The sequence below is a fragment of the Formica exsecta genome, unplaced genomic scaffold, assembly GCF_003651465.1.
Source record: "Formica exsecta isolate Colony F162 unplaced genomic scaffold, ASM365146v1 scaffold37, whole genome shotgun sequence".
NCBI lineage: Eukaryota > Metazoa > Arthropoda > Insecta > Hymenoptera > Formicidae > Formica > Formica exsecta.
The window spans coordinates 1,173,654-1,190,132 of NW_021850941.1; the positions used below are offsets into that span (position 1 = coordinate 1,173,654).

Consider the following 16,479-nt stretch of genomic DNA (forward strand, 5'->3'; position numbering starts at 1 on the left):
TATATATATATACGCATATAAGTTTAAATAGAGAATAAAATTACCATTAAAGTAAATTACGATATCGATTTAACATGTAATTTAAAACTTGATTTCTTATTCTTAAATCTATTATAATTACATTATATACACATTATTTTTTAATTGTATTTAATATCTCGAAGTTTATCAAAGTTTAGACTATGCATTTTATATATTATACATTCAAAATATAAGACATGTATAATAAAATATATATCACAAGAAGATACACACAAGATACAGATGGATATAAATATATTAAAACTATCACAAAGTATCGGATTTAACTTTTGCGGAGTAAACTTTAGCAATAAATGGAACTTGACCATTTCGTAAAATTGGATTAAGTGAGTTGAATGAAGTCCTTCGTTTGGACAAAATCTTTTGTTTGATGCTGGGGAATCAAAATGAACGGATCGCGGTCTCAAGAGCAATAATTGAATTGTCGTCCCATCGATACAAATATCTACGAAAAATTCTGTGTCATGCTAGAAAGCAATTCAATTTGTATTATTGAAGGTAGAATTTAGAGACAAAATCTGAATATTGATGGTAAGAATATTCGGGAAGCGATCTCATATAAACTAGTTCATGTAAATAAATATGATTAAGGCTACAAGTCTTCTGCCATGAATGGAATCGTCCATGGATGAACAACAACGGCGTTTTATTATATTATTTTGGCTACATTTCCGCTCTCCGAGATTCTATGAGAGCGGTAATAATATTACGCGGGCGAATGTGTATGTGAGCAGCTTAGTTTATAGTTTCAAGATTTTACACTAAGCAATTGTTTATCTTTGATATAATTATAGATAAAAAAATTGACAACTGGCTCTATAAACATAATTTATACATGTATATATGTCTAATGAGAGAAAGAAAATAATTAACTCATAGATATATTATCATGCAAAAAACACATTTATTTAACAATTTCATATTACTTCAAAATAGTTCAAGTAATAGGATATTATGCGGAAAATCATTTGTGTCGTGAAAGATAATATCTGGTACAAATAAGATACAAATTGCTCTTTTATTATGCATGCAGTCACTTTTAAAAAAGTGGTGGATTTGATGTTTATTTGGTATAAAAATAAAAATAGATATTTAATAGCAATTATAATTAAATATTATTTCTGTGAAAAAAAAAAAATAGGTATAAATAGAATTCTGACTCAAATATTTTTTGTTGCAACTAGATCTAAATTAAGTTTAAGTATATAGCAGAAAAAATAATTTTAATTATTTATATATTTTTTCATACTTTGCATTTTAATATGTTATATTTTCAATATTTTATACATTTTTAGATAGCGTATACATTTTTAATAAACAAATAATGATACTAAAAGTTATTTGCGTTGTAAAATGGAAAATAGCACGTGCTGAAGCAAAATAAATTGAAGAAAAACAGTTGTTTATTCGTTAAAATTGAGAGGGACAATTAATATTATTGCAATTTTGCAAATGATATTTTAAGACTTTTTATACACACACATATATATATAAATTGTTCATTAAAAATTGTCGCCTTGCGCCTTAAATAATATTGATAAAATCAGAACTGTGTGTGTGAATGCCCTTTTTTATTATGCATTCAGCCATCTACGGAAATATGGCTGAGCATGTCCGTCGCGTAACGGGATACGCATACAATCCGACATAACGGTATCGACATCAAATATTCATGAGGGCGCTTCAGGCTCGCATCGAATCGCTGAAAACCATAACGCGTACACTCAGCTTACGAGATTTCGCGCCGAATCACTTTATTGAATGGCCTTTGTGTTATACGTATCCACGCGGACCACAACATGCATTCTCTCTTTTCGATTTCACCGTTCTCTCATCAGTTGGCTTCATCAATCGCCTTATACCGAAGATAACAATTCACTTATGTATATCGGTCGCGTATTGACGTAGCATTCTTTCCTTTTTTCCTGCCGCGCTTCGTTCCCCAAATGTCATTCCGCGCTACAAAGCACATTCTTTTCCTCTCTATGCGAAGAGAAAGACAGGACCAAGTAATACGCATCGATATCAGCTCCAGAGTATTGCCTCTCCACGTTCTTTTCATCTCCGAACCAAATAACAGTGCGTACTCCAGGCATGACCTACTTCAGGGTCCTTTTCATTTTTGTTTGTTTGTTCTTTTCAAGAAGACAGACTTTTAAAATAAACTTTTGACTCTTTAACGTTCACTCTTTTAAAATTGCGAATATGTCTTTTCCTGGACAATATATTCTACATAAATGATTGTTTCATTATAATAGTTACAATCATTATACTGTCGTGTAATTGATTATTTCCAACGCTGAATTATATGTATCATTGGTAACAAAAAAAAAATTTTTTTACGAGACAATTTAATTTTGTTATAACGATTTTCGTAATTGTAATATTCGAATGAAAAACACTCCATATCGTTATTTCGACAATTTCGATGAATTTGCTACAATACATTCTACATTTGACAATATCTCAATTTGACGCGCTGCGTTGTTGCACAAGTTTGATCAGGAAGGAAAAGAGGGTACGAATTCAAACGTATCCGGTCTTGAGTACCGAGTCCCATCCGGTTGTACCTTCGAGAGATGTTGACAGGGTCGACTGGTGCAATTTCCTTTGACCGTTTGCCTCTCTAAGTGTATAAACTTTTTTACTCCCAAACGTGAATTTCACATGATTTTCACTATTCACTAAAGTTTCTCTCGCGTTTACTATAAAATTCTATTTATATTTAAGTACGGATCTTTTGAACATTTACATAATCCCTATATATTAATATAATTACTATAATATATATTAATATAATTATTATAATCCCTTAAGTTAAAGTCAATAATAAAGTCGAATGCAAAATAAGTTTCTGTTATTAACTTTCGACATATTTCTCAATTTATTTTTTTAACAATCCATTTATTCTCAACTATTTATAATTTAAAAACTATTCATGCAAAATTTTTATTGAGAAAGAAGTTCAATAATTAGAAAATAATTAAATAATTTATATATGTATGTATCAAAAGAGTTAAATAATTTATACATATATGTACAAAACGTACAAAAAAAATAAAAGTTCACATATAAAAGCTACATAAGAAAAATGTCTGCAAGAAAAGGTATTTATTTATTTTATTATACGCGCGCGCATATATACATACGCTTCACTGATAAACTCCCAGTTACTCACAATTCATTTCCTTCGTCGGCAAATCATAACACCCCATTATTTTTCCGAAGCTGTCTCGGGATCTAGTTAGCGAAAAGAAATTGATGCGATTGAAATAACAACGCGTATCATAAAAAAAAGGTTCTTGCGCGAAGTGATCGGTTATATTTTTTAATAAAAAAAAAAATCGATTATTAAGAATTGGCCAGAGAAAATCATCACGAGACCGTTGAAACATTTAATTAACGGATTAATTCGATATATCTTTTTATTGAGACAAATGACCGAGCAGCTAGACTCCGGGAGATCCTATATACATGTACTATGGTCCAAATGATGCATTCGATCGATGGATTAACTTGGCAACAAGATTGATTAAAAGTTCTCGGTAACGAAGCGATATTGACAACGGAATCAGAACATCATATCAATATATCGCGGAAGAATTTATTACAATAATAACGTCTGATTATAATGTAAATACGATTGAAACTTCTACTTGATAAACGATCATGTATAACGAACGCTATCAAGATTGATCCACTTTGTCGGGAAAAAAAATAAAAGTTGTATTGTTTTATTCATAGTCGAAATCGCAAGAAGTCATCAAGAAAGATGACATTTTATTTTATGTTGAGTATAAAAATATGTATTAGTATCTGATATGGATAAAATAAAACGATCCACACACATGCAACACACACAATCCTCCATAAAATAATATTCATAATATTTTAGTATAATTATAAAACATTAAAATACTATAAAAAGAATTTCTTTTTAGATAAAAGAAAAATAAATAATGAGCTCTCTCTCTTTCTTCCCCCCCCCCTCTCTCTCTCTCTTTCTCTCTCTCTCTCTTTATTTTTTTCTTCTATTAGTAACAAAAAATTTAACGCTTATTATAAATATAGTAATAAATATAATAATATATTATATATCCAATCACTATCATTACTTAAATATATTTTTTAATCATGTTTTTTAATCAATTTTCCCATACTTTTCTTTTGTAATTATATTTTTCTTTAAATATGTAATACATAACTTTCCATTTTGGAATTATCAAATTTTATCTTTCATAAATCATTGATAAATAATAATTTTTACTTGTATGTGTGATCTATCTTACTATTATATAAAGATGAAAGGAAATTATTATGCACAGAGAAAATTTTTTACGATTTATAAAAATATCTGCTATTATAACCTTTGTTAAAGGCTTTTTATTTTATTATATCCCCTTTCCTCTACTCTTTGTCAACTCATTTCTCAGTACTGACTGTTACCGAACAAAGGATTCTCTTAATAAGGACGCGAACAAAGAAACGTTAAGACAAATAATTCAAAGGTTCTTCAATCGGTGTTTCAAACAGCATACCAAACACTTAAAACACGCAGCTTCCGATTATAGCATACTGATTTCAACAAATAGATTAAATGTCGATTGATTGTTCAGAAACTTCGTTAAATAGTTAGATAATGTACATTTTGTACATATGTGCAGAGGAATAACAGTAGAAATTGTGTGAATAAAAGACGTCTTCCAATAATTAAGCTTATTTAGTAATTAATTCATTCTTTTCTATCATAGAAAAATTTAATACATATTTTATTTTATCAACCAATATTTATTATATATATAATATTAATATTTTTTAGGCGAATAAGCTATTTAATAAGTCGAAAAACAGATATTAATATCTCTGTATATGTAAACAGATATCATAAATTATTTTGTGGAAAGTGCTGTGTGTGTGAGAGGCTTTGCCGTTGATTAAAGTAAATGCGATCAAATAACGGAGATGTCACGAACGGTAAATTGGCTGTAGATTAACTGCTCCGAAATCTTGATTACGAGTTTCATCATGTGAGTTACATACATAAGAAATATATATATATATATATATATATAGTGTATGTGTAATTCAATAAAGAAGAATTATATATATATAGAGAGAGAGAGAGAGAGAGAGAGAGAGAGAGAGAGAGCACATTCAACAATAATCAATGTATCAATCAATGTATCAATTAATGTATCAGTCAATGTATCAATCATGTATCAATCATTTGTGATTAATGCATCTCGCATTTAATTAATTCTATCTCGCATTTGTCGTTAATCTTCTTAACACGATTACGACATTCTAAACAAAATTATATGATGAAAGTGCGACCAGCAAATCGAAAATACTTTTGTTAGGTAAGAAAGAAACCGCGAAAAAGACACATAAATCAATGTCTGTGCCAGCGTAACAATAGAGCTAGCAAAAAAAAAAAAAAAAAAAAAAAAAAAAAAAAGAGCAGCGCGGAAGGATCATAATGAAGAAAGAAATAATGAGCTCTCTCTCTTTCTTCCCCCCCCCCTCTCTCTCTCTCTTTCTCTCTCTCTCTCTTTATTTTTTTCTCCTATTAGTAAAAAAAAATTTAGAATATTTTTGTGGTTTGGGAAAAATATTATTAACGGTTCTTTTAATCATTTTTAATAATAGTAAGAGATAATTCGCAAATAAAATATCTTCTGAGAAAAGAAAGAAAAAATTGACGGTAAAAAAAATATAAAGTTTCTGTCGTAACTAAATTCAAGTCACAAGTTTCTTTTTATTCTTCTGATCCTAAAACGCGATATATTGAATAACAATTCTTTTTTCTATTTCACATAAACCAAATCATATCAATAACTTTTATAAGAATAATATTCTGGCTTTCTGCATATAAAAACGCATTTCAAGGTTTAAGTGCCAACAGATGTGTACGGTCTTCTTTTATGCCAAGTAAATCAAGTTTATAATCAACTTACTTATTACTTCTTTATAAAAATTCAATACTCCATCTTAACTTTATAATAATAACGAGCTAATATAATTACAACAAGCATTCATTTGTATTAACAAATATTACTAATTTTGTTTATCTGTACTTGATTTTAAGACATTACGTTGCAAATATGTGAACAAAGGTCTTAACATAGCGTATATAAAAATTTAATTTAACTTTTGCATTATACTTAAATATCATAAAATTTGTATTAAAAATTCTTTAAAAGTATATCTTGAAAATATCAGCGCGATTTTATCTTGGACGTATGTGAACAAAAATAAGATTATTTTTTAGACACGATATCGATGTAGTATCCAATGGCTAACACTTTGTCATCAAATTACTTTTACAAGAGAGAACAAAAAAAAGAATTAAGTTTGGTGAACTGAAAGTCTGCGTCCCAAATTACGAATCAATGACGCGCACCAATTTGAGATCCGTGAAGCGTGCGGTGTAGTCGCATCAATCTGGGGAACGGCGTGCGATAAGAGGACATCGTTTTCTCGAATGGCTCGAACTTGCCGAGGAAAGGTCAGCGCAAGTCTTTGTGCGAGTGTCGTCGGTAAGTCGGCGGTGAAATTGATCGAACAATCGCGAAGTTATTCAAGAGAGATGACAAAGCATATCTTCTTTTTCCATATCCAAAAATAGATCTTCATTCAGAAAACGAAGAACGCGTCTAATAAGCTGAGCTGAAGATTTACTATCGTATGTGAAATGTATAGCTTTGGTTCTTTTCCCGAGCTGAATGACTGGATGGGAAACAACCATTTGCGACTTGTATGTATAGGAATATGTATGTGATTTTTTTCAAATTAAGCACACAATTTTCATACTCCAGTAATAGAAATGGATGATAGATATCTATATATTTTACATACAGTCCATTAATTACAAACATTATATAACTGTAATTACACACGAAACATTGATTTAATCAATAGCATTGTTTATCCAAAATGCTAAGTTTTATGGCATTTTATAGTATAAAAAAATTAGCGACGGTTATGTGTGTATTAATTTAAGTTGTAAGAAAGAGAACAGAGCAGCGCGGAAGGAAATCATCTATCTAGCTCACTTATACGCTACCTTCTACGAGTCCCTGAAAAATTCAGATTCTAAACTTTTCGGATATATATCTTAATCTTCTATTTCGGCCAATACTTTGGTGAAAGTTTTGTGGTTTGTATGCAGCCATGTAAAATACTTTGAATGCCTCCTTTTTGCGCGCGCGCGCGATTTTTTTAGAAGTTATGTATACTCGAAATAGAAATTCATTAAAAAAATTATGTATTTGCGTATACATGTTCTAAGATACAAATATTATTAACTTTGTATTCTACAACAAATCATTTTTCTATTCGTTTTAATGCGCTGCAAAAAAGATTCACAAATAATAATTATATTATATATAATTGCATATTATTAATTTGATAACAACGGTTTCATATCTTTTATATAATATGTCATTAGTGAATTTTAATTACCTTTTTTGTTGATAGAAATAATATACAGTTTTTAAAAAAGAAAAAAATAGAAAGAGAGAGAGGTAGGATTTATAGCGTAGCGGGCGTAGTCTGTAATATCAGACAAAGATAATTTAGAAGTTTATGAAAGAACTAAATCTAGCACACGCGCTACTTATCTCTTGATCATAGATTATTTAAGCAAAACGAAATATTTACTCGTTTTTATCATCAATTTTTTAATATTTCCTCAATTTTATCTAAGTTTATTTTGTGCAAATCGTAGAGTCAACAAAAACATGCACACGCACGCATTTCTGTCTTTCTAAAGCTGTTATTTTTAATTACATTCGTAATGGAGTAGAAGATATCGGCTGCGGCAAAATTTTAGTAAAATTAAATATAAGACCATATTTTCATAGATAAATTGCGGATGTGTATGTAAAGTAATATTTGTTTAATTTGAAAGTTTAATATTACAAATTAAGTAAATTTAAAATTAAAACGCGAAACTAATCACTGATAGATATATTCCTATATTGCTTCCATTTCCTAGCTTCTCATTTCCAATTAGATTAATTAGTTCGAAGTAATTAGTAAAGATAAGCAAATTGAATTTGGTATTTAATGAAGTTGATTCAAATCAGAATCGCGTAAAACTACCGCGGATTTCCTTTTATAATTTCAATTGCGTACTATGTCTTATAATAAAAGTTTAGAAAATATAGCTTTTTCTACAAAAATGATGGTAAAATTTAATAATAAGTTCTATAGAGATACATTTATTCGAATCTTAAATTTTTGATCGTGAGCGTAAAAAGATTCGATAAAATTAAATATATGATTATTAAATATATTTTTTTCCTACATTTTTTGATTTATTGCAGCATCTACAAAAATCATCAAATTTTATCAAACAAATCGATAATATCTAGCTTCTTCAATTTTGCATATTTCTACTTGTGCTTACCTTGTATGAAGAACTTATACAAGAATTTTTATCGCAAACATTTCTCGAACTTATTTTATCACGAAATATCATTAAAATTGTAATAAAAGGTTGGCGAATGTCATTAAATCTTGACTTGTATGTGCAATTTTTTTAGATACTACAATGAAATCGCATATTTCGAAATCCATGTGTAAAAATGTTCAGGCATTTTTCGCCAGATGGCGGCAGCTTGCAAGCTCAAAAGCTCGCTTATCCATTCAATGCCTTGAGTCAACCGCGAAGATTAACAATATTTTAAATAATCGATAAGTTTTCAACTCAGTCAGACATTATCGACATTATTGAGCCACTGATAAAATTAATTGAATCACTTTACTTGATAAAAAACATGATATTTTCCCTTAAAATGCAGTGTGCGACTTCCTTTAGTGACAGCTGAAATTACCGATGGATTTTCGCAGAGCGCTGTTGGCACAAACCTAGCTTTATAGCCGTCGATATGCGAGTAATCTAAAAGCTACACCAACAATCGCAAAGTTTATCTAAACTTTTCTCATCACTGTATTGCATCGTATTTTAAAATTGGTTGTTTGTCTTGTATAGCTTTCGGAATACTCCGATAACACAAAGAAAAAATTTCCATCAGTTAAATTTCTGAAGTTACATGTTTGAAAAAAATTTTTTTTTTTTTTTACTTATCGTCAGCCTATATTCTTAATGGACGGTTTTCTATTACATGTAGTTAATTTTTAGCTAAATGCATTAATCTTATTATTTAAAAAAAACATTTTATTTTGTCTGTTTTACTTTGCCTAATCATTATAAATAAATTAAAAATATATTTTTGTTTTGAATTCTGTCACAAATTATAGATTGTCTAAAATAGATTTTTGTCATTTGATGTTCTTATCCTAATCTCCGGTAAATAATTTAATAAACAAAGATTCTTATAAAAAAAACTAAGATCTGTATATTTGATAAATTTTTTTAATCCCTTCATATTAATTTTTTTCATGCTTTTTTTAATCGATTTATATAGAGCGATAAAGAATAGAGTAGTTTCACTTTGATATTACTTACAGATCAACATTCCAATTTTTAACAAACTGTGCAAGAAAGTTATTGTACTTTCTTGTCCTTGTGATATCGAAAGCACGGATATCGATCGTGACTCCTGGCGATATCCCGCGATTTATTCCACACATGTCAGCCGTTGCGGCCGTTGCGTTTAACCGCGATGTTCAATTTGCTCTGCAGCCTGGCCGCTTCCGCTTTTCAGCAAGCCATTTCGATACTTCCCTACTCCGTGACGCCCTACACCGTGACGCGGTTGTGCGGAAGTGTTCGATAAGATCGTAGAGAACTACCAACACTACAGAAGAATTTTCGCGCAATACTCGAGAAAATAATCGGTTCTACATAAATATATAACAATTTGAAGAAACAACTGTACAATATATATCAGTCAAAATTATGATAATGTATTCCAAAATATTTAGATACATAAATTTACATACCTATAAATCCTTAAAAATTCTAAATCCAGAGATAAAAAAAATATAAATAAAATTATATTTCCAGTAAATTTAAAAATTATTATTTCCTATGCGACACTTTCTTCGCTCATCTTTGTTTCAAAGAGAATATTTCTCTTCTACTTCACTAATAGAAGCAGAATCCGCAAAAACAAGACGCTTCTCTGAGAAATTGCCGCAAACGAATGCAATATTCGTGCATTTATAGTGTCTTTGCGCGCTTTACTTTGCAATCTTCGCATTCCAGCTCCATTAATCCCACTTTGCTTTAGCGTTCAGAACTTTCCTATAGCACTTTAATGAACCAACAAGCGACGCAGCTGCGTTACCAAGTGATTGCCGTCACTCCTATAAGATATAGTAATATGACCATTTCTCGGTCAATATATTCATCAAAAGACAATGACTGAATCTGGCATGTGACGATGGATAGAACGTGGCGCCTGGCTGTCGTCCAGTTTTCCTAATGTGATTTACATAGCAGAGCTGCGCTCAACGTTTTCTTTTCTTTCGATAGAGCGTAGCAGCATGAAAACATCGGATTTCAGTTCGATTCCGATTTTTCATAAATTCGTTGACCTCTTTTGTCAATATCGATAGAAACTTTACGGAAGACTGATCGTCAACACGCTCGGTTGTCATTTACCGCGCGCGACTATGAACTCGTGAAATGTTTACGGTAGATTTAATTTCATCGTAATATTAAAGTTACGAGAAAAGATTAGAAGAAGCAGTGTGTGACAATACAGTCATTCCTTAATATTAAACTTTATATTTTACAGCTTATACAAATAGCACTTAAAACTTTACGAGCTATACCGTAACTTTAACCTATATCAGATTGGATTTCTTTTTCTTTTGAAGAATTAAATTGTGCGAGTATTCTTAAAAATATTCAGATATTCTTAAATTTATTTTCAGTTTCGAAGTTTTTATAGATTCATATATTTTTAATCTAATTGAGCACTCAAAATCAATTGAAATATTTGAATAGTTTTATTAGATTAAATAAATTAAATTAGATTGATTTATAATCTCTTTAAGTTAATTAATTTTAGTAAATGCATAACAATTTACAATTTCTACAGATTGCGCAATATGTAATCTTTTTCCTCAGTTTTTATAGATTCATATATTTTTAATCTAATTGAGCACTCAAAATCAATTGAGATATTTGAATAGTTTTATTAGATTAAATAAATTCAATTAGATTGATTTATAATCTCTTTAAGTTAATTAATTTTAGTAAATGCATAACAATTTACAATTTCTACAGATTGCGCAATATGTAATCTTTTTCTTCATATTCCAATCTTCATATTCTTCATATTCCAAAGATTAAATAAATTAAATTAGATTGATTTATAATCTCTTTAAGTTAATTAATTTTAGTAAATGCATAACAATTTACAATTTCTACAGATTGCGCAATATGTAATCTTTTTCCTCATATTCCAATCTTAACTAGCCTTAACAGTAGAGCTCGAGATTAAATCTTAAATACATTCTTATATTTTTCAAAGCTGTTTCTTCTAATCAATATTTGTGTCAATGCAATATAGATCTCTCCTATTCTAAATTAATTAAATATAAAGCTATACTGTGGGTATCAGCACATGCGAACGTTGCAAAATAGATGCATTTTATACGTTTTCATCTGTTAAAACTTACAATAATTGCAAAATTTATATTCTATTTTCATCTATTTGCGATATATAAAATTGATGTAAAGTTTTCCACGACATTTTCCACGATATTTAGCACAAATACTTCAACGAAAAGATAAAAATTATAAAGTAGTATAAACCAAACTTACGAACATGCATATAGTCTACAGAATTTATAAGATATTTCATATTTATGTATATTAAATATATAAAATATTATTAATTCATAAATAAATATTTCAAGCAATTTTATAACGCTGAAAGAGCATGTTTCCCATATGGAGCATACAACAAAAGTTAAATGAAAGTGTGTATGTGTTGACATTACTATAATAAAGAGTAATTACTCATAATAGCATTAATGTATAATTATACTCGTATTAAAATTAATACATCAACGCATCTTCTGTCATTACTGCATTTATTTTGTAATTAGTCGTTGCGATGACAATTAAAAGATAGAATTGCAAATACCTATTATACATATGAAACATAGTTTGCTCATTCATTAGCTATTCATTAATTACTTGCATATCACGTGTCAACTATTTACTTTATAAAAAATATCCATTCTGAGATTATTTTATTTAAAACAAATGATCTTAATTCCCTCATGTGTGCGCTTTCTTTGCATGTTTGGTTTTAGAATAATAAATTAATTATCCTGAATTATTCGGCAATCCTTTTTGTAATTTATGTTGCAATGTAACAGAAGTATCATTATGTAATATAAAAATTATTCTTTAATATTTCTGAAGTTAAATAATGATTTTATACTTCGTTTCTATAAGCTACGCGACAAAATTGAATAAGCTAAGCTACATAAATCGTAAAACGATTGAAAAATCAAAACATTTTAAATCTGTATTCTATTGGCAGCGAAAGATTCCTTTTATCGCACGAATAAAATGCTGATTTGTACTCTACAGGCATGAAGAATAGTACCATTGAAGAGAACAACGTTTAGATTTTGTTCGATAAGGACCAAGTTTTCTACCAGAAAAGTCGGCAATGTCTCATGAAATAGGCTCGAATCGATCTATGAGATTTTCTGACTCTTTCTCCGTTTCCCCCTTTAACCTGATATTTGCATGATTCCAAAAGAATTTAGAAGGAATTTACTATTTCGCACATACCTCATCTGCGATCGCAATGATAAAAAGATATTGTCGATTGAAAGTCTATTTCACTGACAGAATGTTTTAACCTTCTCACTTTTGCGAATTAAGGGATGATTTATTATACAGCCTCCTGATATATATAATAAATTATCATTGATTATCTGTAACTGAATTCGTTGGAAAATAAGAATGAAAATTTTAGAATTTTTGGAAATATTATTCTTTTCAAATAGCGATGCAAATTTGTTTTCCATACATGTGCATATACATGGATATGTGTATGCACATATCGCATTTCCAACGCAAAACAAATCGCTATTGCCATTTATAAAAAAAAATTCATACCTAACTTTAAATTTGAAATATATGATTGTTTCCCAAACATTTTTAACTTTTAAATTCCATTTGAATCAACTGCATAATTTAAAATAATCTTCGATGTTAAGATGTAGTATAATAAAGTATATAAGAAAAAGAAAACAATGCCAAAAATAATGCCATCAATCAAATAAAATAATTAATACTTACCGGTAGGACTGGGTGTGAGCTCTTTCATCGCTATCTTAACGTGCAGATCATATCGCTCCAAAAATCCTAATCTCGGTCCCCTCGTACTTCTTTGTAGCGCGCTGATAACAGAGGTTACCGCTCTGGTATATTCCCTTTGGCCAAAGGATTTGTATGGCACCATCATGCCCACCTGTTACATAAGAATGATAGGAATAATATGAAGTTTTGGTAAGACGCATTCTCTTACAAACATGCGTTCCGATCTGGTTTTGGCCAATGTGAAACGAACATTCAGTAATAGATTCCTCTCGCTCTGACGCGGCAAAAAAGATTATCAACAAATCGCACAGAACGATATTTTGCAAAGTTTCTACCGAAACGCAGCTGATGTGTCAAGTACGTTACAAATAGCTCGAGTTTAGGATCGAACATGAACACGATACATTATTGCTAGTGACGTGTATAATTTCGTTGAAAAACATGCAATCGTCATATGTCATATGATTTTATCATTATCGACATTCTCGTGTCATCTGTTAGATTGTATTATGTCGTGTGTAGTATGTAATAATACACACGATGTTTTATGTAATAATACACTTAGTTTCTGTATCGATTCAGTTTCAACCACATTGCTACGATTATTTTGTCACGTTGATTTGTATAATTAAAATTAATATTAATTGATCATATAATGTTAAGCGGTTAGTTTTTATTTGTACATACTATGACAATTTTTCTTATGCATTTTTCTTATTTGTCTCATTTTTCAATCACGTATGGTGAAAAACTTTATTATACTATAATGCTAAACAACGATTAAATAAAGATTTTGATGTTTAATTATTCAAAACATTCATTTTTAAATAGATATAAAAGCACTTGTTTATCATATGTTTTAAATAGACACTTAATTTTTAGAAATTTATAAAAAACTTTATCTTAAGTTATTAACTGAAAGACTACTATAGTTATTAAATAAGATATTTGAAACTAAAAATATTTTTTTCATATCTATATAATGTTTAATTATATGCAAATTTTAAACTTATATTTAAAGATAAGAAGAAAAATTTATAGTGCACCTTGTTGTTTTGCTTTGTCTAACTTTTGATATATGTATAACCGCTCATATAGACAATACTGTAATGAATTGTGTTATTCAATAATACAAAAGTTATTAAATTGGATAATTAATTCTTTCTTTATCCAATATTCTATAATAGCGAATTTGCAATTACGCAGTGCAATAACATTTCTTGAATATCAAAAGAAAAGCTGATTATAATTTTCAGTTATTGCCTTTTCAGCATATCAGGATCTCGATGATACATTAAGTGTTGAAAGCGATCAGAAAATTGCAACAGGGCATCTTGTTCACTTCATTACCGCAAGAATCGGTATCGGCTTGCACCTGTTGCATAAATCGATTGATGCGAACAAATACGGCGTGTAGGCTGAGATTGGACAACAGTTTACGTTTCGAAGCCTATTAGCAATATTAATAATGCTCTTTATTAGAAACTTTGATTCTCTTTATAGAAACATTGATATTAATCAAATAACTGTTCATGGAACTTAAGAGAAAAAAAAATTTTCACCGATGATATTTAATTTACGCGCGACGATCAAAATGTAATCGTAATATTTTTACATAATTTTGAAGTATTCAATCGCGTCAAAGATTTTACTTTAACAACAAAATGGGCAATGCATAAACAAGGAAATTAATTACTAACTCTTCGCTTATCAATATGATTTTCAAAAACAAATCTATATTAACAAATTAATATCCATTTCTCAGCGTAAAAACCGTGTTATTATTTTATACATATTTTATTTCATTCAGAATTTATATGTACGTTTACGATATATATATATATATATATATATATATATATATATATATATATATATATTTTTTTTAAATATATATATTTCATATATATATATATATATATATATATATATATATATATATATATATATATATATTATATATATATATATAACTATACTAATTTTGAAATTATATAATCCTCACAATTTTCTAGCTCTTGCGTTTAATTTTTATAAACAAATTAACTACATTTTCCATAGATATTTTCATTCGTAGGACATCATCTATTACAGCATTTATTGAATAGAAATGCTACATAGTGATATTCTCATATCGTTTATATAACGAATTTAATCCAGAGAAGTGCCGTAATAACCATCGATTATCTGTAATGAATCGCGTTGGTCATATATCTATCCGCTGCAATTATGCACTCTATTCCGATGTGTAGACGGGTACTTGCTGCAATCAGTGAATAGAGAGGGAATTAACCCATTGTGCGCCTGCATGAGTTTGAGAAATCGAGAAAAAATTCATGAATCTCGGAAAATGCCGGAACGGAAAATCTCTCCTAAGAATTTCGCTTTATAAGCCCGAAAAGTAACTTAAGTAAGGTAATCATTCTTAACTAACGCAAGCTATTAACTTGACGAATTCATTAGATCACATCCATTAAAGATGATTATTTCGACAAGAGACATTCCAGAGCTAAGTCAGAAAATTTTTCGTTAGCTCTGTCTAAGCCAAGCTTAGCGTGGCAATTTGATAAATATAATTTACGCAAAAAATATGACACAATATAATCTAAGTAAATTAATTGTAAAATAATTAACCTAAGAAACAATTTAATTAAAAATTTGCTAGCAAAAAAAATTTATAAAGCCAAAATTATTATACAATAAGCTGATTATTATGTAAATTAGAAAAACTGAAAAAGTTTATATAAAATGTAATTAAATATATTAAAAATCTATTTAAAAAAAATAAAAACAAGAGTATTTTTTAAGATAATTAGTAAATAATTTTAATTGAATAGATAATATATCTTTTGATTAACTTAAAGAGAATTATATTTTAAATATTATAATTATATTTATTTGATATAGTACGTTGCCGGAAAATGCATTAACATTATTATGTATAAATTAAATAAATTCTCAAATAAAGATACATATTATTCTCCTATGACCGTATTCAATAAAAGTCTTTAACAAATTAAGTGTCGTTCTCTTTTCTTAGCAAGATTATTATGAAAGATACTTACTCTGAGATAGGTGACATTATAATTATTTCCCACAGAAGACTGCGGCGTGAAACGTGCTGGAGGCGCGCTCGTGGTAGTCGTAGTAGTCGGGAATGACCGCTGTCT

At 29.0% G+C, this 16,479-nt stretch overlaps 1 protein-coding gene across 1 annotated transcript in view; it reads right to left on the reverse strand.

Annotated features, from left to right (window-relative positions):
- The window catches only part of LOC115239241 (glutamate receptor ionotropic, NMDA 2B), a 109,839-nt gene that overhangs the window by 87,529 nt on the left and 5,831 nt on the right, over positions 1-16,479 (reverse strand). Inside the window, exon 2 of the mRNA XM_029813656.1 lies at positions 13,289-13,460. Coding sequence (XP_029669516.1) covers positions 13,289-13,460 — 172 coding nt within the window. The remainder of the gene's footprint in view (positions 1-13,288; positions 13,461-16,479) is intronic.